At 39.6% G+C, this 22,492-nt stretch overlaps 1 protein-coding gene across 1 annotated transcript in view; it reads left to right on the top strand.

Moving 5' to 3' along the window:
* ITGA2 (integrin subunit alpha 2) overlaps nucleotides 1–22,057 on the top strand; it is a 91,391-nt gene extending 69,334 nt beyond the window's left edge. Inside the window, exons 19-30 of the mRNA XM_019736238.2 lie at nucleotides 238–320; nucleotides 737–878; nucleotides 1,985–2,074; nucleotides 2,665–2,741; nucleotides 2,828–2,911; nucleotides 6,582–6,684; nucleotides 8,120–8,230; nucleotides 9,159–9,269; nucleotides 11,090–11,203; nucleotides 14,321–14,410; nucleotides 16,857–16,973; nucleotides 17,461–22,057. Coding sequence (XP_019591797.2) covers nucleotides 238–320; nucleotides 737–878; nucleotides 1,985–2,074; nucleotides 2,665–2,741; nucleotides 2,828–2,911; nucleotides 6,582–6,684; nucleotides 8,120–8,230; nucleotides 9,159–9,269; nucleotides 11,090–11,203; nucleotides 14,321–14,410; nucleotides 16,857–16,973; nucleotides 17,461–17,541 — 1,203 coding nt within the window. The 3' untranslated portion in view covers nucleotides 17,542–22,057. The remainder of the gene's footprint in view (nucleotides 1–237; nucleotides 321–736; nucleotides 879–1,984; nucleotides 2,075–2,664; nucleotides 2,742–2,827; nucleotides 2,912–6,581; nucleotides 6,685–8,119; nucleotides 8,231–9,158; nucleotides 9,270–11,089; nucleotides 11,204–14,320; nucleotides 14,411–16,856; nucleotides 16,974–17,460) is intronic.
* Nucleotides 22,058–22,492: the final 435 nt, after the last annotated feature.

Genomic DNA, 22,492 nt, shown 5'->3' with positions numbered 1-22,492 from the left:
GACCTATAAAGTTCCGTGTCACTCCCCGCCCCCCTGAGATCCACATTCCTCTTGTTCCCCCAGACATCAGCACCTGGAGTTTTGCATTTATCAATGCTAAACATGTGTATATCCCTAAAACATTGTTCAGTTTGGCATGGTTCTGAACTTTATGTAAATGGAATCATAGGTATTCTTCCACAATTTGCTTTTCTAACTCAAGAGCAGATGTCTGAGGTTGTTCTCCCTTTTTTGTAGATTCCTTTCTATAAAGACTGTGGTGATGATGGAGTTTGCATCTCCGACCTAGTTCTAGATGTGCAACAGCTGCCACCTGCTCAGTAAGTTTTACTTTAAAGCTCAGTGTAAAATGCAGAAATAAAAGACACATTTGGTTATGTTATTCAAATGAATGTTTATAGAGATTTTTTTTCTACAAAAGAAATACCCATAACTAATAAAGACCTTTAAAATCTAAATTTTAATGTATACCATCCATATAAGAGTGAAACAATACGAAATATAAAACCATTTGTATTTGGATGGTTCCTTTCCCTGTAATGTAATTAAAGAAGAGAACCCAACAGTATTTATTTATTGTACCATTTTACAATGAAGATAGTTTATTATTAAGGAATTTTCTCAGTATTCCAAGTAAATCTGAAGAGTTCATTTTTTTAAAAATGGGTGAAGTATTTGAATACTGGTCTTTTTTTCCCCTTACTGACTTTTTTCCCTTTTTCTCATTTTTGAACAGAGGAAAACCCTTTATTGTCAGCAACCAAAACAAAAGGTTAACATTTTCAGTAACACTGAAAAACAAAAAGGAAAGTGCATACAACACTGGACTTGTTGTTGATTTTTCAGAAAACCTGTTTTTTGCTTCCTGGTCCATGCCGGTATGTGATGACACCCTGGGCCTACTGCTGTTGTGTTTCCTACCCATTGTCAATTACCCTCTTCCTTATGCGCAAACCTCCCTGTCCTCTGTGTTGTCTGAAAAAGCCCTTTAACCAAGATCAGCATAAGTCCTAACTTTGTGGCTCCCAACTAGTTAAACCGCCTGAGAACATAGCCTAGCTGCCTGTATCTAGGCCAATTCTGCTTCAAAGTTTGGGTCAGTTTTTCCTTTGCCCTGAGACTTGGCAGCAGTGGCCAGATACTCGCATAACTCCTCTTAGCCGTCTGTGTGATGGGGCTGCCATGGTGCCGCTCAGATGCTGTGAGCGGCACTTGCTCTGAGAAATTAGAGTCCCGCAGCTCAGCCACAAGTCTTCCGGCTGCCAAGATGACGCATTCCAGCGAGGTCAGTTCATCATATTGACTTGATCACTATACCAGGAACACACTTGACCACGAATGCCCCTGGTCCCTCCTTGGGCACCAGCAAAGAAACGGAGAGGAGGGAAAAGCTGAGATTTTCTAAATTAGCTACCTACTTGATGAAAGAATTCTAAGATGGTTTGTCATCCAGTTTAAAGTCAACGTAAATTTAATAGCTTTAGTGTTCTCAGCCTATTCTGACTTCAGTGTTTAACTTTCCTGTGCAAAATAACTTGTTAAAGAGGAAAAAAAAACTAGCGGAAAACTGAAAAAAATTCTTTAAATTATTTAAAATATAAAGAAGCACCAACGTAGAATTCTGTTTTCTTCTTGAGAAACTATAAATTTCAAAAATATTAAGAGAAAGTTATGTATTAAGGACAGCATTTCTGGTTATTGGATTACAGTTATGTTGTGCTTCTGGAATATAGGAACTGTGATTTACTTCTGGGGGGAAATTTGAGTATTTGAGCACTCCTTTGATTTGTTGGGTGTCCTTCTTAGCAACGAAAATAGTATATTAGCCACCAGGACAATACACAATTTTCCAATCCTGAGGGACAATAAATTACTTCAGTGTGAAGCAACCTCACTGCTAAAACGTCCATGTGGTTGGTACATCCTTCAGCAGGCACACACACGTTACATACTAATTGATCACTGTTTCCTTGGTCTCGTTCAGGTTGATGGGACAGAAGTAACATGCCAGGTGACTTCTCAGAAGTCTGTTACCTGCGATGTAGGCTACCCTGCGTTAAAAAGGACACAACAGGTACAATTTGCATTTCCTCAAACCCACCCTACCCCCTCCTCAGCACTAGTGTTAATTCACCAACATACCATCTCCTTTATGAGGTATCACCATTCGATACGCATCACAAAATAACTGGTTGCGTGTTTAGAGGAATTTTTTAAAAATTGAATGTTTTAAGTTAATAATAAAAATGGGATTTCCCCCAGGCAGTTCATTCCAAAAACCATATACGATATGGAAATTTCATTTTTTCTGAATACGTTGACCAACACTGGTCAAAGTGCGGTACAGAGCCCTAGATATCATTTGTTAACCCCTGGTAAGCCAATTTCATGCAGCACAAAGCTTTTAAATTCAGACAAGTATATATTCTGTGATGTGATGACTTGTATAGTTTGGTGGAAAGTTAAGCCCTTCTAAATATAAATGTGTGGCATGCGAAAGCAAGGTGGACAAATAAATAGATGTTCTACAAATCTGAAAGCGTAAGGTATGTAAAATTCAGAATCAAACTGGAGTGAGTTTAGCTTTATGGGAAAATTTTTTTTTTCATGTGGGCCCCTAGGTATGAAACATCATAGAGTGATGACTTTTAATTTTGTGTGTAGGTGACTTTTACTATTAACTTCGACTTTAATCTTCAAAACCTTCAGAATCAGGCATCTGTCAGTTTCCAAGCCTTAAGGTAAAACATAATGGAGTCATGAATGGCGGATGGGTGGCTTTTATAATATTTCTCTTTAAATAATTTCCTAATGCTTGCTTCAATAGTGAAAGCCAGGAAGACAACAAGGCAGATAATTTTGTCAACTTGAAAATTCCTCTGCTGTATGATGCCGAAATTCATATAACAAGGTAGGTGAAACAGTGGGACACCTAAAGCACACTGGTTTGTAACACATCTGGCTCATGACTAAACAAGTCCTCTATTTGCTCATTCTTACCTGGAGAATTTGAATTAAAATGTTTCCCCCTTATCAACTAAAACAGAAGTCTAGGGACAAATGGTTTCCTAGGGAACTTGAGCAACTCCATAGGTCTTTTCACCAAGAGCACCACGAGCAAGGCAGAGAAATAATCCTTCTGCCACATGCCAAGGAGAAATTGCTCCGCAGGCCCTCAGACGAGCTGCAACCTTCCCAAGATGTGAAAGTGAAACATTTAGAGCGCTCAGAGTTGCACTGCTTCCTTCTCTGTGCCTCTTTCCTACTGTCCATATGCGATCTCAAGTGATAGCCCCATTCCTGGACATTGAAATGCCAAGCACAGTGCTCTGCACATAGTAGGTCCACCATAAATATTGAATCTAGTCCCCAAAAGTGTGTTTCTAGGTAGAAAATTCCTGCCATAACAGATTAGGACTTTCTTGCAACCAAGAGGAAATGAGGCATTTTCCAAAGGAGATCATGAAGAAATGCTTTACTCCCTTTGCTTGCCTGCCCAAAGCAAGTAAACCTGAGCGCACCGGCCAAAATGGTACTGGATGACACCAGTTATAGTGATATGTTCAGAGACAGGTGTCCTGAGACGTGAGTAGTAGGTGCTACTCGCCACAGGTGCTAACACGTGGGCATCACCACCTTCACTCCCACTGAGAAGTGGTCTCATGAACACAGATACACTGGGGCACAGCAATGCTATGCCAGGCCACACGTGACAGCCCCTCCATGCCTGGGAAGCAGTTCTCTCGCTGGTGAGGCAGGGAGGCAGCTTCCCAGCACAGATGAATGACCCCTGGACAACACACAGCCGTGTATTCCCAGGAAGCTGGGCTGCCAAGCATCCAGTGACAGCGGATTTCTCTGACACCCACCACATCACCCCAGCCCATGAAAGCATGGAATATGGGGCTCATCCAATAGATCAATGAGCAAAAACAAAAAGGAAAATGTCATTATGGCTAGAGCCTGAGACACATGAGCAAGGATGAAAAGAATGCTTCTGTACCGAGTGAGTTGCAAATAGCAAAAGCAGAAACCAAGTACAGTCCAAGTCTTCCATCCCTGAAAAATTCATCAGTAACTGCAGATTGAAAGGACCCTCAGTTGCTAAAATAAGTCAGTGAAGACAAATGCAGCCGACAAGATTGATAGTACCACATTGCCTTAATTTTTTTCTTCCTACCTATATTGATTCTTTCTCATCCTAAATGCTTTTTCTTAATACAGCCTTTTTATGACTCCACTCTCCCACCATGACCAATTTTTTTCAGATATTTTAACATGCAATAAATGTAAGATTGAAGTGGGACTTCACTTTTACTAGCTAACATCTTAGCTATGTATTTTTGTGATGGTAAATTGGACTTTAAGACATTCTTTAAAAAAGATGTTCTTTGGGGCGGCCACTTAGCTCAGTTGGTTATAGCATGGTGCTGGTAACACCAAGGTTGCCGGTTCGATCCCTGCATGGGTCACTGTGAGCTGTGCCCTCTTTAAAAAAATAAAATAAAATAAATAAGATGTTCTTTAAAAAGTATGATACAGTTTAAAAATTAATATGGAGAATTATCAAGAATAAAGCTAAAGTGGCTCTTAATCCTGCCACCCAGATAATTCCTCTACATGTTTTTTAAAAAGAAAGAATAAAGACATTAAATGTACATGAATAGAAAATCCAAACATTACAGAAAGATCCACAATGGAAAATGAAATCATCCCTCCCCGCCTCCTTTAGTCACAACAAAGATGACTAACTCAACTGTTTTCAGAATACCCTCCAGATGCAGGTCTGTTTATCTGCAAGGATATATGTATAACACATGCACACACACACACACACACACACACACACACACACACTTTATTTACCCAAATGGAATGATAAAACTTTTCTGTACCTTACTGTTTATTTAATCCTAGAAAAATTAGTATCAGGACACAGAGATCTAACGTGTCCTATTACTGGATGGATAATAATTTATGTAACCAATTCAATATTAAGGACATATTTTGTTGTTTTGCATTTTTACTTTGTTTTGTTTAATCATCACAAGGAATGCTATTTAAAAAAAATTTTTTTAACAAACATCTGTGTAAGCTTTTGAAAAAAAGTCCTGCCCAATTGTGTATTGAGTGTATCGTTAGCAACCACTTTCCTGCTATATAAATGTGCTATATATATATATTTCCTACTATATATATATAGTATAAATATGATGGGTGGAAATAGGTGATAATATAATTATTTCTAAAACAGGATCCCCCAAGTATTGCTAAGTGCTATTATAAATATATTGACCAACACTTAAGTAACTTACGGGACACTTAAGTAACAAATGGAGAAATGTCAGATGTCTTTAAAGTGCAAAAGTAGAACATATTAATGAACTTAGAAATGGGGTGTACTCAGGGGTTCACATGAAGATCTAGAAGGCAAAGAGAGTAATTCATGCACAGACAGCCAGGCTTTCTGTTTCAAATCCTAGTCAGTTTTCCCATTTTCCATGTAAAGCTAACAGATCTTTGTTTCCTCTCATATATGTAACCTTGACAAATACTACATATATCTATTTAAGTTTCCCTATGACATATTTTCCTTTTGAGCATTAGGAAAATATGTATTTTTTAATGAGGCATAAAAAAGAGGCAAGATTTTCAGTAAAGAAATTTTGAAAACTCTCAGAAAATGTGCAGTTCAATTTTTTTTTAAACAAATAAGAGTTAATATCCTATAATTAGGATAGATTTTTTTTCTGGTGGAAATAAATATTGCTTCTCAGACTTCTGCTCCTCACCCCCAAAGAAGCTGCCCTGGTTGAAATCTAATCTCAGAGCCCCAGAAATGAGTCCATAGAGGGGAGGGTATCCAGTTCCATTCCAGTCCTGATGGCTCTGTGGGGTTCCTCTGGTGGGGTCATCACTTCACTTGCAAACCCCTTTGGCAATCCCAAGCCAAGAGGTCACATCAGCCCAGTGTCTCTGGGTCTCTACACTAGTGGTGGAAACAGACTGACCCACACAGTTCAGACCTAAAGCATTAGAGTAGGTTTGGAACCAGAGAAAGAGAGGGAGAAGGAACAGTAAAGAAATGTCCTGTTTCACAGGCATCCAGTAATAAATTCTGCCAGAGCTAATGCCCAACCAATGACCTGGCATTGTATTTCAGCCATACCACATGGAGAATCATCGGGTTTACAAATCCATTCATCCCATAGCAGGGACTAAATGTCCAGTATATTAACACTCCAGTCAATATAACACCAATGTGGGAAGAAGAATTCCGCTATCAGTTCTAAAGTAAGATATTTGTACTTACTTTAGAAACTTCACAACTGATAAAGATATAACACAAAGATTCTCAGCAGAAAGATTATGAAGGAATAACGCTTTTAAAGGAATTTGTTTTCACCTTAGAATTGTACAGTGGACCATAGCCCATAAATAAGTATTTGTTTTCATTTAGAGTTTTTGTACCTAAATGTAAACTGTTTTGCTTGTAATATAAGCTAGAAGATACTTAAAAGAAATATTCAGTTTCAAGAACAACAGAAACTAAAATGTGTGGCTTTATAAACATCCAACAGATTTACCAACATAAATTTTTATGAAGTCTCCGCGGATGGGAATGTTCCTTCTATCGTACACAATTTTGAAGATATTGGTCCCAAATTCATCTTCTCCATTAAGGTTGGTAAGCCTGTCATAAGGATGGGAAATCAGGAGGAAGGGGAAGGAAGAAAATGGGGCCAGGAAGAGAAGAAGAAAGTAAAAAGAAGTTGAAATGCATAAGCGGTTCCCCAACTTGTGCAGTAGAATCACCTGGGGACTTGCTAAAACGCAGGTCACTGGGCTCCATCCCCACAGTTTCTGATTCGGTTTCTGGGGTCAGCCTAGAAGTGTGCATATCTCGTAAATTCCCAGGTGATGCTGCTGGTCTAACTGTCCTACTTTGAGAATCACTAAGATTGATCACAGATATTAAACATCTGGACTATGTGCATAGTGATGTGTCCTGGGTAAGGGATAATTGATACATTTGGAAAGAAAATGTTCAATATTAATCAACAGAGCATTAATTTAATTTCATTACTGTGGACAAAAGTCTCTGGAATATCATTAGTATGCCAGTTTTTCCTTGGAGACCACTTCCATTTAAGAAGTTTACCATTTATATACCAATACGCACTTTGTGCAGTCTAGGTAGTATCTAGAAATATTTTAAGATCACTTTCTATTGTCTATTAGTATAAGCAATTGTTAATGTAAAGATTGTTATTATATAAGGAGAAATTAATTTGCGAAAGTATCTATAATATAATAACATTACAGAAACTTTGGAAAGTGGGGGGGGGGGGAAAGAATTCATCCACCACCCCCAGTTTGTACATTTCCTACTCGTCTGTTACATGGTTGCAACCCTGCAATTTGGTGATTTAAAAAAAAAAAATCTTTAAGGGTCTTGATTTATGATCCAAATACTGGAATTTATAAAATATGCATGGTATTTGGCAACTACTTCTTTAATGAAACATTTAGTCAACTAGTAGTAACAAATAACAGTCAAAGAGAGTGTAGTAAGTGTCAGCCTTGTGTCAAGGGTTTTACCTATGTTGATTCATTTAATCCAAGATCACTTATGATGTTGGCAGGGTTATTATTTCTATGGGTGTTATTTTAAATGTTTAACAACCAGCAGGGTATGAGGATTGGCCATTTGGAACAGACTCCCCGCCAAAGAGAACAGATGCTACACCTGTACAACCTACTGAGCTGATTATTTTACAGATGAGAAAAACGGAAGCACAGGTTGCTCTAGTACCTTGCCCAAGCCACACTGCTAGTCAGGGGCAGAGACGGACTTCACGCCCTGGCAGCCCAACGCCACAGATGGTGGATGTTTGTAACCATCTCCTAAGTCACAAATTACTTACCAGTTAAAAGTGTCAATGTTGAGATTTTTCCAAGAAGGGAAACACAGGGACCCCAAGTGTGACTATCAAATACTGACTCAAGCCCACCACTTAACAGTTGCTCTTCATCAAGACAGAGGTTATTGGTCACTTTCTTTGTAACATGTGCATGATGTAGTGGTAACCAGAATGTTTTCTTCCGTACTATGTAGGTGACAACAGGAAGCATTCCAGTAAGCAGGGCATCTGTCGTCATCCACATCCCGCAGTACACCAAAGAAAAGAACCCACTGATGTACCTGACTGAGATACACACCAGTGAGGTAAGGGCAACCGAATTGCCTATAAAAACGAGCACTTTCAATATGGAGGCACCCCACGAGGTAGGGGGTCATGTGTGTCAATCTACAGGTGGGAAACCAAGAAGATGACCCCTATGCATCCCACGTGCTGATTAACTAGCCATCCGTTTCCCATTAGAAGCAGGATATTGTTGTAAGAAAACAAGTGTCTGAGTCTAGGGATTTACAAATGGCAGAAATGATCCAAAAGCCCCATCCTTCCCAGGTGAAGATCTGATCTTGTCAGAGCCTGTTCACAGAGCAGACTGGGAAGTGAGAGGTTAAACCCATGGCAGGAAATAGGTCTACACCGTTGCAATTAAAAGCTGGTCTTCAAGCTGTCAGCCTGGACTTTCAGCCTGTAAGTACTCAACCCTGGCTGCTATTTTTAAGTAAAGAGTGATGCCCAGGCAGCTGAATCAAAACCTCTCTGGCTAAGGCTCTAGTCCCGGTGTTTTATCTTTAAAAGCCGCCAGGTGGTTCTAACATGCAGCCTGATTTGAAGAGCAGTGTTCTTGCCAAGCCCCTTGACTTTGGCTCAGCACTTACTTAGCTGGTTCTCATGTTGTTGCTGGGATGTGCATAGGTGACTACAGGAAATCAAAATCCTAAAACGTTCCACAGGAGAGAACCCTGAATTGAATCACTCACAGTCTCGTTACTGCAAATTTGTCTTCATCCCACATGGGCTCTAAGAACGAGTGCCACCCCTTCCAGTCATGTCAGGAGCATCTGAATGCTTCCGAGTTTATATCAGTCATGACCAGAAGTGTGGCCAGGTCAACACAGTGAAGGAAGCCTAGCAGTTCTCCCCTACCCCAACATGTGACCATGGGATTTCCTAACAGGTCATAGGAACATCATAAAACTGTTTTGCTTCCTGAGACTGACTTGATGTCGTTTTTTGCAGGCTGGTGACATCAGTTGTAATGCTGAAATAAATCCACTGAAAATAGAACAAACATCTATGCCTTCCTCTGTATCGTTCAAAAGTGAAAACTTCCGGCACATAAAAGAACTGGTGAGGGCAGGTTAACAGGGTGACAGTTTCCTTCAGCGACTGTTTGTTGTAGCTGGAAATCAAGGACCTCCTTTTCTCCCGCCACCTCGTAGCACAGAACTTCCTTATTTTGTTTTTAATGGCCAGTATGAATCAAGATTTCGAAATACATGCTCAAATCTAGGCTATCGGCATTATTATTTATGCCATTATTATAAAATACACGTCCCAGTTTTCATGAAATCAAAAGCACTCCAGGTAAAGGTGCTGTTTTAGTGGCCTGCACTTTGGAAACACTGCAAAGAACTGTGAGGGAACTGGGCATATGGTTTGGAGATGAAGCTCCTTACCGCCCCTCCCACATAATCACTGGTGTCTTGTATAGCTGCTGGGACATCTCCGTCGCCAAGCACCCTTCTGTTTCTCAGTATGGATTATCTCCTTGCTCCAGAGCTATGCCCCTTTCTTTGGGAAAGAAACTAGCATCTAGCATGGTGCTTGCTTGGCACCTATTAAGTATTTAAAAAACTAAACATTTAGCCAGCAGTGAACCCACAGTTCTCCCCAATGAACAGCACTGAAATGTTGGTTTCCTTTTTCTGAAATTGTTTTATTTCATGAAGGTGGGGGAAACAGGAAAATAGGAGAATGAAACACATATTTTTTAAGTAATTACAGTATAATTACAGTATAAGTGTGGTTTAAATCTAATATTTGAAAATGCCCCGTAGAAACTCATCTCAGGGTATGCCAAAATATAACTCTCAGCATTTTCCTTATTTTTGTGAAGATGTTTTGATTTTGTAAAAATGACAATTGCTAAATGGGAACAACGTAAAACATGACACAACAAAGAAACTAAAGTTCTCTAGAAATATAACAGCTGACCACTCTTTTTTAATTTTTTTCGATTAGAACTGACATTCAATATTGATGAACAACGTCCACACCTCTCAGCATTAATCAATATAGATAACGTACGCTGCGACATAAACGGACCATGCTGCTCTTCCTAGGCCAACATCTCATAGACTTTTCAAAATAGACTATTTTTTAGAGCAGTTTTAGGTTCCTAGCAAAATTGAGTGAAAAGTCCAGAAATTTCCCATTTACTCCTGTCCCCACACAGGCACAGCCTCCCCCTCTATCAACCCCCCAACACACCAGTGGTACATTTGTTTCAACTGCGGAACCTCCGTGGACACACCACCACCACCCAGTCTAGTTTACATTAGGCTGACTCTTGATGCTGTGCATTGTGTGTTTGAGCAAATGTATAACGACACGGATCCACAATGACAGTACCACGCAGCGTAGTTTCACTGCCCTGAAATCCTCTGTGCTCCACTTACTCATCATCCCCCCTAAACCTTGGCAACCACGGATTCTTTTACTGTCCAGCTTTTTACTTTTTAGTCTAAGAAAAGCATCTTTATCAGTTATGTTTAATGAATAAATTGTACTGCATTTTTTATATTTGTGTTCAATGATTTACTTAACTAGTACATTGTTGATAAACACAAGTAACTTAGTGTTTTGTGTTTCGCTGTCAGCAATAGTAGTTCAATAAGCAGACTTGGTGAGCTTTTCTCCACACATTATGACTATCTCCTGAGGCCTTCCACACAGAGCGGAAATGGCTGAGGCAAAGGTGTGCACTTTTTACATTTTGAGGCACAATGCCGAAACCTCTGGATGAAGAGTTCTAACTACTAAGAGTTCATGAGACTGCCCATTTCCCTAGATCCTTCCCAGCACTGGGTCTTATCTAACTTTGTAAAATTTCAGCATTTATTTTTTAAAGCCCATACTAACCCTCCTTCTCTTCCGTTTACCCCAAGAACTGCAAAACTGCTTCGTGCAGGAATGTTACCTGCTGGCTCAAAGACCCTCAGGTGAAAGGAGAGTACTTCTTTAATGTGTCCACCAGAATTTGGAACGGGACTTTTGCAGCGGTAAGTATTAGCTTGATTTATTGGGTTTACCCACAGCGAGGAAATCATACCCTTCGACAAAATTAGTATTTTGGCTGTCAGCAGTGCCCAAATAACTGAGAGCAATCTTACCCTGGAAAGCAGCGTGCTTCCACCCCTTTGAAAAACTTGTCCAATTTGGCTGTGCCTCAGGATCACCTGGGGTGCTTGTAAAGCATCTGATGCTTAGACTCCACGCCAACCCACTACATCAGTCTCTGGGAATGCCATCAAGATCCCCTCTGCTGCCCTTGGGGTACGAGGGGCCACCTGCTCTGTCTCCCTCCCCATGCTCTTGACATTTTTTACTTCGACTCCTCCACCACACCCACATCCAAATGCACATGACTCTGTCTCCTTCCTTGAACTCCCAGCTAATTGTCTGCCTGGCTCTCAAACCACCCAGATGAACCTAACATAAGCATCCACCTTCCTATAGTAGAGCCAGGTAACCACTCTGCTCTCCTGTTGGACCCTTTCTCTGCTGGAAGCTCAGTGTGCATACAACTTTTCAAGTCCTCTCAAGCTCATGAAAAGTGAAGAAAGTGCCAAAACAATGTCAGCGTTTTTCCACTTGGCAGGTGTAACAGTAGTGTATCTGCTTTCAGCAGAGATTTTTGGTAGCCAAAATTTTAGTCTGGAATGAAAAATATAAGCATAGACAGAGCTCCTTACATATGACTGCACAGTGGCTAGCTATTCCTTTCACCAACACGGGCTCTGATTGAGGCAGCAGAAGAGAAATAAGTAAAACCTCTCGGGCCTTTGGCTCTCTGATTCTTTTTTTTGTTTTTTGTTTTTACCTAGTAAATCAGTCTGCAAGGTGCTTACCAACTGGACGGTAATACCTCTTTCCTAACCATTTCATGATCTCTCCAACAAACCCCATGCCGTGCTATGCAGTTTTTATATAAGGTTACAGAGAACTAAGCTTCCTCAGAACTTGTCTCTGGAACCAAAATATAAGCAATATTCTTGGATAGACAGAACAGAAAGAGGAATCGTGAAAGATGGGGGGAAATAGAGAATGGGGGATGGAGGAGTGAGAAGTTGTTTTCTTCTTGCTTTATTTTGTTCTCTCATTAGCTGCATTGGCTTTCAAGCCTTCAGGACTCCTAAATCCTGTAAGATGCAATGCCCGCCCTTACTGATACAATCCTCCCAGCTTCTGCAGTTCAGTGCTCAGTTTCACCAACTGGTGGTTCTTGGCTCCTTGGATTTGAGGAACGAATGTTTTCATAGCAAACTTTGCCAGCTGGGAAGGAAAACTGACTGTTGCAAATCAAAATGCAATCATGCCGACTCTGCAAAACACATTGGGTTTTTCTTTAGTTTGTTTAAAGCTACATCATTTTACTGTAAGAGTTTTAAAAGTACCTTCCCAAGGCTTTCAGAAGGAGCCGTTTCATTTCTGGGAGCAAAATTCTAAGGGAATGTAGTACTACGGTTTCCCACATGGTTCTGAGCTCGAAACTGAAAAAACACCCAAGGGTTACTATAGGGTATCAAGTCCTGCACATCTTTCTCCTTCGTGAGAAGTCAAGCGTTTATCCCCACCTTGTTTTCAGCTATTTCAACAGCAAAGTGGATGGTCTCAGACCACCGAGGAGATCCAGTCTAAAATATGGATCTCATTTCCTACATTAGGACCCAGTAATGCACTGCCTTTCTGCTGCTGTGCGAATCAACTTAACATTTCAACTGATGTTATCATGAGGTGATTGCTTGGGCCTCCATACTGATGGCATTGTTGGCTGCCAGTTGTAAGGAAAAGCCCTGCTGAATGCTAGTTACTTTACTCTCAGATGTGCATAGTATATCTACCAAAGGTTGTTAACCCTGCAGAATACTGTGTACCTGTGCACACGACGTCACTTGGGAGAGCAGAGATACCAGTTGTTGTAAGGAAATTCTTCCATCTTTAGTCTACAGCGACAATGAAACCAGCATTCACTGAATAGATTTTTTTTAATGTAAACCATTATCAATACTTGCAATGTCCCCCCAATAATAAATGTTTGAGAGCAGGGATCAGGGTTAATTTCTGATGTAATCTTCCATATTGAGAAAATTAAGAATAATCAGATTGAACCATGGAAATAAATTGCTCACTTTTTGGATATGCATTCTCTCTTTCTGGCTCCCAGATATCGTTTAGCAAATTAGCTCATGGAGTACACTGAATCATAAGCCCTAGTAACCAGAAAAGCTTCGTCCTAGTAGCCAGAGCGTGTGAAGGCAGTTCTCACACCGGGGTATTGTATTCTATTTCAATGTAAGCATCAGGCCCAATATTTGCATTATAAAAAATATACACATCAATGTTTCCATTGAAAAAGATTATTTTTCTACAATAGATCCAGGAATACATGTAAAGTTTTTTTCGTATTAGGCAGTTACTAGAAATACCAGCATAAAATATATGTCCTTTCCATCTGCCTGTCCCAAGTCCAGTATTTTTTGATAGAAATGCTTAGATTAGAAAATCTGAAATTATTACTAGTTATATAGCATGACAAAAAGGTTCTGGGTGTACGCTGCTGACATGCATGGCCGAGCTCAAGTGTACTTTTAAATAGTACTATTTTACACGTGTACCCAGAAGAAATATTCTCTTTCCATTTTAAGATGATCTTCCATTGCATTATGTGATTTATCCAGGTAAATATATAAAAATACCATGTTTGCAATTTCCCCTCATGTCGCAATCTTCATTAAGTTTTTAAAAATTAACTATGGTCTTTCCTAATTAAAAACTTCATTTCTAAACCCTTGTTTTTCAACCCTGTTTTCAAAGTTCGAATCACGTAGATAGATGTTTTAACCTGCTGATGTTTGGACCCCCACCCCCCCGAGATTTGGTTTAATTTATTATGGCAGGGCCCAGTATCCACACATTTTAAATTCCCTGGGCACCTCTCATGTGTGGTCCTGTCACATATCACGGATTTCAGCACACGGAGCTTCTTGAGTATTCAGCGTTGGCATTAGCTCTGTCGTTTTCCGTAAGGAAATTCATACGAGTAAGTAATAGTCATGCCAAGTTTTACAGATTGACTTCTGCTAGGATAAAATACATTCTTTATTCTTGTGTTCCAGTCGACTTTCCAGACAGTCCAGCTGACAGCTTCTGCAGAAGTCAACACCGACAATCCTGAGATATATGTGATCGAAGAAAACGCGGTCACGGTGAGCACATCCCATCCCCCCCACGGGCAGTAGAGTCTAGGAGGCATTCCATTTCTGAAAACTTAGAATAGTGGTTCTTCTCACCTAACGTGTGCACAGGTATCTTAATGAAACTCTAAAAATCTGATGTTTATTACATTGAGCTTTTGGCAAGGGTGTTCGGTGATCTACTTGCCCCCCTCCATGCTCCTCCCCCACCCCCCCCACCCCGCCTCCCATGTTAGCAAAACTGGATCAAGAGTGATGATCCAATAAAAGGCAAAACAAAAGGGGCTCCATCATGCCTGTGGCTCCCTTCTCCAGTTCTTTCTTTCTCCTCATGCTTCCACAAAACAGTCTAGATCTTACGCCATAAAAATCTAAGTCTTGCTTATTTGAATCATGTATTGTAGTACGGAATACTTTTTAAAGAGAAGTGAAGTATGCTTAATAAATAAGACATTTACTGGAGGATTTTTTCATAGTATTCCTTATAGCTAGACACTGACACTGTGTGAAATGTCCATTCATTAGATTTTACATTCTAGAACACTATAAATGCTCCCCTTGATTAAAAAAAAAAAAAAAAAAAGTTTTGCAAAGAAATGGACTTGCAGAGAAAACAAAGGCTCAGTGTTCCAAGGGCTGGCACAGGACAACTTTCCTTTGCATTGAAACTCTGGTTAGAATATGCCGTATTTAGATATAGCGGGATTTCCATGCCTGGCTAATCTGTTGGCAGAGCCCTGAGCATTTTCCTCCCAAAGCTTTTGTTATAAATTGGAAGGCAATGTAAGACTCTTCCCCAAGGCCCGCTTGGCAGCTGGCCTCACAGCCTATGAACTTGGTGAAAAAGCCAGTGGCCCTGTGAACTCTGGACCTCGCTCAATGCCGAGGATAGAACTCAAGTGCTGCTGTCCCACTCTTGTCCCAGGGAAAACAATTCCACACAAAGAGGATGCTTTTCTGCCTCTGGCTTAGGACCTTCTGTGAAGGCCCACACCCTCAGAGATGTCAGAGGCTGGGGTGTGGAAAATCAGAAACAGAGCCAAAGGAAATGTAGTCTTCAAATTCAAGTGCTCTGAACTTAGCCTGGCAGAAAAGCACTATAGATGTTGTAAAAGTCTGTTTTAGAAAAGCGTAGTGTTCAGACAATACCTGGACCTCTGCTGAAGTTTTGGCGTTTTTTTTAGAATGCAGCATTAAATAAATGTATTAGCTAAAAACACAAATTAACAATTTTAATGAACCCTTTAGGAAATTTTTCTTTTCCTGGTTTTCTCTGAACAATACTGATAAATAACAGGACATTTATTACTTTATTGTGTCTATGAAAATATTTTTTGAATCTAAATAAATATTAGGTAATTTTTTGAATGTTTGGAATCCAAATAATAAATTGACATATCCCTATAGGTAAATAATTGATTCTTAAATTTATTTGACTCCTAGGCCCATTTAAAAATTTTATACTCATGGATCCCTGTGGATCCATGAACTCAGATTAGGAAGTTCTGCAATGGAGAGAAGTAGAGACAAGATGCCATTAAGCAGTGAACTGTATGAATTTAACTTTATTCCTAAATTTATAAAGCCTTTTTTAAGTTCTTGAAGTTACAAATGAGAAGAAATATAGTCACCAAAAGGCCAGATTCAAGTTTAGCCCAACTCAAAAGTTCTGTGACAAAAAGCAATTTATCTGCCACTGTAATTCAGTGTTAAATCAAACATTAGGTTGGTGCAAAAGTAACTGCAGTTTTTGCATTTTTCTTTTAAACCGCAATTACTTTTGCACCAACCTAATAAATAATGTTTTGTCCCCTTGGTTTGCTCCAAAATATAGGTCTTTAAGAATATACATGGTGGAGGAAATGGTTGTGATTCTTTCTACAATTAAAAAAAGAATATGTGGTTTTACTATTAAAGCTCGTAGGGCAGCCATTCTGTTAGTCACAAAGCTTGCCAGAAAGTGGATATAAAGAATCATAGGTAGCCTCAAGGACAATCCATATCAAGCAATCCTGAATGGGAGTTAAGACACAGCAACGGTACAAAGGTGTTGTTTAATCACAAGGGATTCGGGCTGTTGATTTGTTTGACCTTTGACTCCCCTCCCCAAGACTGGGCTCCAAATGCTTTCACTTGACGATGAAATTGTATGTAAGAAATTGAAACTGCTATTTCATAAACAATGAATGCATCTGAGACTGCCAGAGATAACATAAACGCTAAATACTGATGCAGTTAAAGGGAGGAAACTAGAAAACTTGATTCCTTGACTGTACTTTGCAGGAACATTTTCTCTAGAACTTGTACTGCACGATGTTTAATTGAGGAACATGATCGTGTGCAAGTCACATCACCTCTGTAGACTATAATTTATGAAATTAGAATTTGATTAGCCCATCTTTTTTTTTTTTTGGTGCTAAAATTAGTTAACTCAATTGTTGTGTATATACATTTGCAGATTCCCATCACGATAATGAAACCCCATGAGAAAGCTGAAGTACCAACCGGAGTTATAGTAGGAAGTGTAATTGCTGGAATTATTCTGCTATTAGCTCTGGTTGCAATTTTATGGAAGGTAAGAAAAGTTTCTTATTTAAAAATAAGGGGCTCCTAAAGACTTCTGTCTTGAATTTCCTGATTAAACAGCAACCTTAAGTTTTATATGGCACCTCCTCCATCATAAGAAAAAAGGTGATGCAAGTTTATTTGCAAATCTCACCCATGTCTTTGAAAACAATCAGTAAGGATTTTATCTCCTTGGTCTTGGTCTCTATGCTTTTTTGCCCCCAACCTTCCTTTCATCCAGACCCTTGAATGTTTTATTCAGCTGCAATTAAGTGGACCCTGAAAAGTTTAACTTTATGCAAGTCAGTACATCTCTGTGGGCATTAATTTCCTCACTGAAGGGTTATACCAAGTGAGTTCAGGAGTCTGCACACCACCCTCTCCAGAACCCCAGCGATTCCCAGAGGTGCTTTGGGGAAAGTGGGCGGCAAAGGGGGTCCAAGGCCCCACACGAAATAAGCCATAGATCGTAACATTTTTACATCATCATCTTGCAGCTTGGCTTCTTCAAAAGAAAATATGAAAAAATGACCAAAAATTCAGATGAGATTGATGAGACCACAGAACTCAACAGCTGAGCCACCCAGCAGTTCTCACTGCCTTGGGACCAGGCAGCATCACAGCCCGGGTTTGCTGTTTGCGCGAATGGATTTTGCTTTCTAAATCCCAGTGTTTTATAATGTAATAGGTAAACTAGCCTGATATTTTATTTTAAGAAAACTGCAGGTCAGTTTGGAAAGAAGAAATTGTGGGGGGTAGGGGGTAGGCGTATAAAGGGTAAAAGATTTATTTTATATGGAAAAAGTGACCTTTATGTTGGCTGGTCCAGAGTTTACATTGTAACGTGCATTATGTCAAAGGTGAAATGCTTCCAAACATGAGATGCCTTACAGAAAAATAAAACCCTTTTCAGATTTTTGGGAGTAGGGAAACCCAATCATGTAAAATAATTGTTTTTAAACAGCAATAACAAAAGTGGAAGTACTTGGTATAGATACATCATTAGCTTGTATACTGATGTTGATGGTGAAAAAAAAAAACAAAACACAGGTCTTCAGCTTATGCTGCTCATCCAAAGTTACCACAGAGAATATCTGACAATTTTGTTTATAAACTAGGTAAAATTTGCTCTTGTCAGCCCACAGCAGCCTCCTCAGAGTCCCTTTCTTGCTATGATGTACTTATCAAAACCTGCTTGAGTAACTGGTGGGAGCCTAGAGTATGCCTCCTGCAGAGGAAATCTCTGTTAAAGGGAGAAGTGGTCTCCCATCCAAGTACTAACCAGGCCCGACCCTGCTTAGCTTCCGAGATCAGATGAGATCGGGTGCATTCAGGGTGGTATACCATGTTTCCCCCGAAAATAAGACCTAGCCAGACAATCAGATCTAATGCATCTTTTGAAGCAAAAATTAATATAAGACCTGGTCTCATTTTACATAAGACTCGGTATAATACAACATGATAATATAATAAATATAATATCCGGTCTTATTTTACTATAAGACCAGGTCTTATATAAGACCAGGTCTTACATTAATTTTTGTTCCAAAAGACGCACTACAGCTGACTGTCCAGCTAGGTCTTATTTTCGGGGAAATACAGTAGTGCCATTTGCGACAACATGGATAGATCTTGAGGTTATTATGCTAAGTGAAATAAATCAGACAGAAAAAGTAAGGAGCTATATGATTTCACTGATATGTGGTATATAAAACCGAAAGCAACAAAAGAACAAGACAAACAAAAACTCATAGACACACAGACAATAGTGGTTACCAGAGGGTAAGGGGGGAGGGGGGTGGTAGATGAGGGTAAACGGGGTCAAATATATGGTGATGGAAGGAGAACTGACTCTGGGAGTGAACACACAATGTGATATATAGATGATATATTACAGGATTGTACACCTGAAACCTATGTAACTTTACTAACCACTGTTACCCAATAAATTAATAAAAAAAGGGAGGGGTGGCGGTGGAGTGGAAGGCAAAGCAGGAAATTACCAGCCTGTGCCAGAGGAAGAAGTAGCAAGTTTCCTTTCTCCTTGATGCACAGCTGGCTGACTTGACGAGCTGGCTGGCAGGAACCTAGTAAATTTTTGAAAGATGAGTACCTCTGGCATTTTCCCTCCTTCCACACTGACCCACTCTCCCCCTCCTGGTGCCCCATCTTCTAGAAGCCCACTGAAGCCCGCTTCCTCTCCAGCAGTCCAGAGTTGTCCATCTTCCTGTAGCCCTTGTCCAGCTCTCCTTTTCCCTCAGGGAAGCTGCTCTTCACTAGGGGTGACTAGGAAAAGTCGTCAGTTTAACTTACACACTTGCATGAATTACTGTATAATCCCCCTAAAGTCAGGGGGCTGTTTTCGTTTACTGCTAAATAAGTAAGAAAAACAAACCTCAGTGAATTTCTAATTGTTGGAATTTCAGGCAGTATAAACAAGGTAAATTAAATGTCTCAGGAATTTGCAGGGAGGTTCAAAGAGACTCTGGAAACCACCAAATTAGCAGGTGCATCTCTGCTTGTCTTTTTCCAGAGGACTTAAACTTCCAGGATGACTTTCACCTGGGCAAGTTTGCGCAGGAGGTAGATTCTTGGGTCCCAATTCTGAGTTTTATGTGATCGGGTTGGGGTGAGACCCAGTAACCTGTATTTAACAAGCACCCTGTCATTATGGGAGTAGGCCACCTGAAGGACATCACCCATTTCTCCTTCTGCACCTTCTTTTCTGTACTTCTGAGCCCAAACCTTCTCAAGGAGCTGGGACTGGGAGAAGGGCACAGGCGAAAGCAGCGGGCACTATGCCGTGTTAACACCTGCACACTAAAGCTGAAGGCAAGTCACTGCCTCTATGAATGTCAGTGTCATCATTACGAAATGGGAAGACTGGGCTGGAGCTCAACAGCGATGCTCTTACCTTGCAAAGTATAGGATCTGGATTTCTTATACGAATAGACCATCCTCCAAGAATCTGACTGAAAAGAAGTCACAGGAAAACAGGCGTTTGCCATGTGCATCTGGCCCTGGCTGCCCTCCTGGCCTGGCCCTTGACGGCTGTCCAGAGCTACGCACACAGTCTAGTGAGTTATTTTGTATTTGACAAAACAAAGAAGAAAAAAATTAGCCTTGTCAGGGTATTTTCTAGTTAAGATGTGCTTGAGCCCAATTCTTTTAACAACTGTGTGGATTCAAACACTTTTAAATAAAAATTTTATTTAAAAAATGGAGGAGAAACTGGTCATTAAGTTGATAAAGAATATTTAGTAAAGCCACGCAACTGCTGTATATATGCATACATATATACACACACACCTGGTCTTCAATGTGCTATACAAAGAATTATGGCATGTCATGCTTTTATTCTGCTCCGCCTCACCTCCCTTAGATAAGCACTACATTGAGGTCACATACACACAGTGACTTGACTTAGGAAATCTGCCTTGATGGCACTGTTTCCATGAAGTACTTGGATTACTATAAACTAAAAAATTAGCCAGTTGTCTCTGCACTATTTATGACACTAGAGCAGCGTTTCTCAACCTTGGCGCCACTGACATGTGGGGCCAGGTCATTCTTGTGGGGACTGTCCTGGGCATTGCTGGCTGTTTAGCAGCATCCCTGGCCTCTACCTACCAGATGGCAGGAGCACCCTCTCTCTCTCGTTGTGTTCAGAAGTACAGAAAAGAAGGTGCAGAAGGAGAAATGGGTGATGTTCCTCAGGTGGCCTACTCAAAACATGTCTCCAGACATTGCATGTGGCCTCTTGGAAGGCAAAATCACTCCTATTGAGAACCACTGCACTAAGAGCAAGTGGCCGAAATAGGCAACTTCTGCTATCAGATCAATGGTTTGAAGCAGAGGCTCTATTTCTTAATATAAGAGTATTTCTCAAGCACTTTTCTGCAAAGGTGACTATTGATACACTGTTTGAAAAAAAGTTATGTATTCCTATTCAGCCATACTTTTGGTTTGAAACCATGCAGTGTGGGGCTTAAAGACGTTGTCTTAAAGTTTCCATTTCATAAATGGTATGTAGGCAAGATCTACAGAACATGATAAAACCTGAGCTGCTTCATGCATGGCTGGCACACAAGCCTCATAAAGTAGTATCAGAGTAAAATAGTTTGTGAAAAAACAGCATTGAGATTTAAAATCATGCATTGCTCATTTTAGCAGCAAAATGGGAACTTCTAACTAGACAGAAATTTTTTCTAGCTGGCAGTGTTATATAAAGTAGTAAAAGTTATCTATTAACTGTGAAAGGTAAAGAAAATTAAAACCAACTTATCACACAAGTGATTATTACTAAAGATTATTACAAAAGTTGTAATTTATAGTGTATCTATTTTGATGTACAGCTATAACTTAATGTAGGAAAAGCCCATAGATTAAGACATCATTCAGCAGAAAGCAGGAGTCCTCAAACTGAGCTCCCTGGTCCATCTTCATTATTTCAATTTTACACACAGAAAATAATTCACCTTTTAGGACTATGCCCTTTGTGTTCAGTAACACATACCTATTTTAATCAATTTGAAAGACTAAACATCTAAGAGGTAAAAGGTAAACGGGGGGGTAAAATTTGAAATAAAAAAAAATTTAAACTACTTTGAACCTTAAAGAATGGAAATGTAGCCATTATGTAAAGATAGACATGGTTTCATATGTACCTGATATATTTTAGCAAATAAAGTTAAAATTTAAATGTATATATTGCACAATGTTAGAATTGTATATTTTTTAAAGACAAGTTGTCTTGGATATTTTCTTTATGCATAATGTATAAATCTTTGTTAAGATGTAATAAGTACATTGTTTTTGATTAACTAGTGTTTTTTTAATCTTTTTTCTCTCCAACAAAAATATGAAAACGAATGTGTGCATGTTTGTACATTGACTTGTGCAATTCATTTGATTTCTGAGAAACAAAAATCAAATTGGAATAGTAATCAACATGAATTAAGAACTTTTCTCATATTAAAGTATGAGAATCAAACAGAAAAGTATTATTTAATTGTAGACCACTCTTTTCATACCACATGACTGAGTAGCATTAAAATCGTTTTGAAAATAAAGCTGTTTACTTTGGATTTAGAATATTATGGCTTATGTATTTCACTATATTTATCTTAAGAACTCACTGTGATTCACAACACACTCAAGACTCACCATAAGGAGAGGACGTATCCAGTCTCTTGCATGACTAGCTGTGACCACAAGGATGTTTTGTAGGAACTGAAACTGCCTTCATAGCTTAGGACCTAGGTGTAAAGCCCTGCTCTGCACACTGGTCCACAGACAGGCAGCACTGCATCATCTGGAGCCTGTTAAAAATGCAGATCTCAGATGCCACTTAGAACTACTGAATTCTAATAGACGTTTAAGGAGATCCCCAAATAATTCATATTACATTCAAGTTTGAGAAGCACTGCTCTGACACACATCTTATCTCTTGAAATAAACGTGTGCTTGATTGGAATAAAGTAGAGAAAAAAAGAGTCAGCCAAACTGCTGCAACCTGCAAAAATAGCC

Source organism: Rhinolophus sinicus, linkage group LG03, assembly GCF_036562045.2.
Source record: "Rhinolophus sinicus isolate RSC01 linkage group LG03, ASM3656204v1, whole genome shotgun sequence".
In the NCBI taxonomy this organism is placed as follows: domain Eukaryota; kingdom Metazoa; phylum Chordata; class Mammalia; order Chiroptera; family Rhinolophidae; genus Rhinolophus; species Rhinolophus sinicus.
Note: the sequence above shows the minus strand (reverse complement) of the source record. Positions and strands in the feature narration are given on the sequence as shown.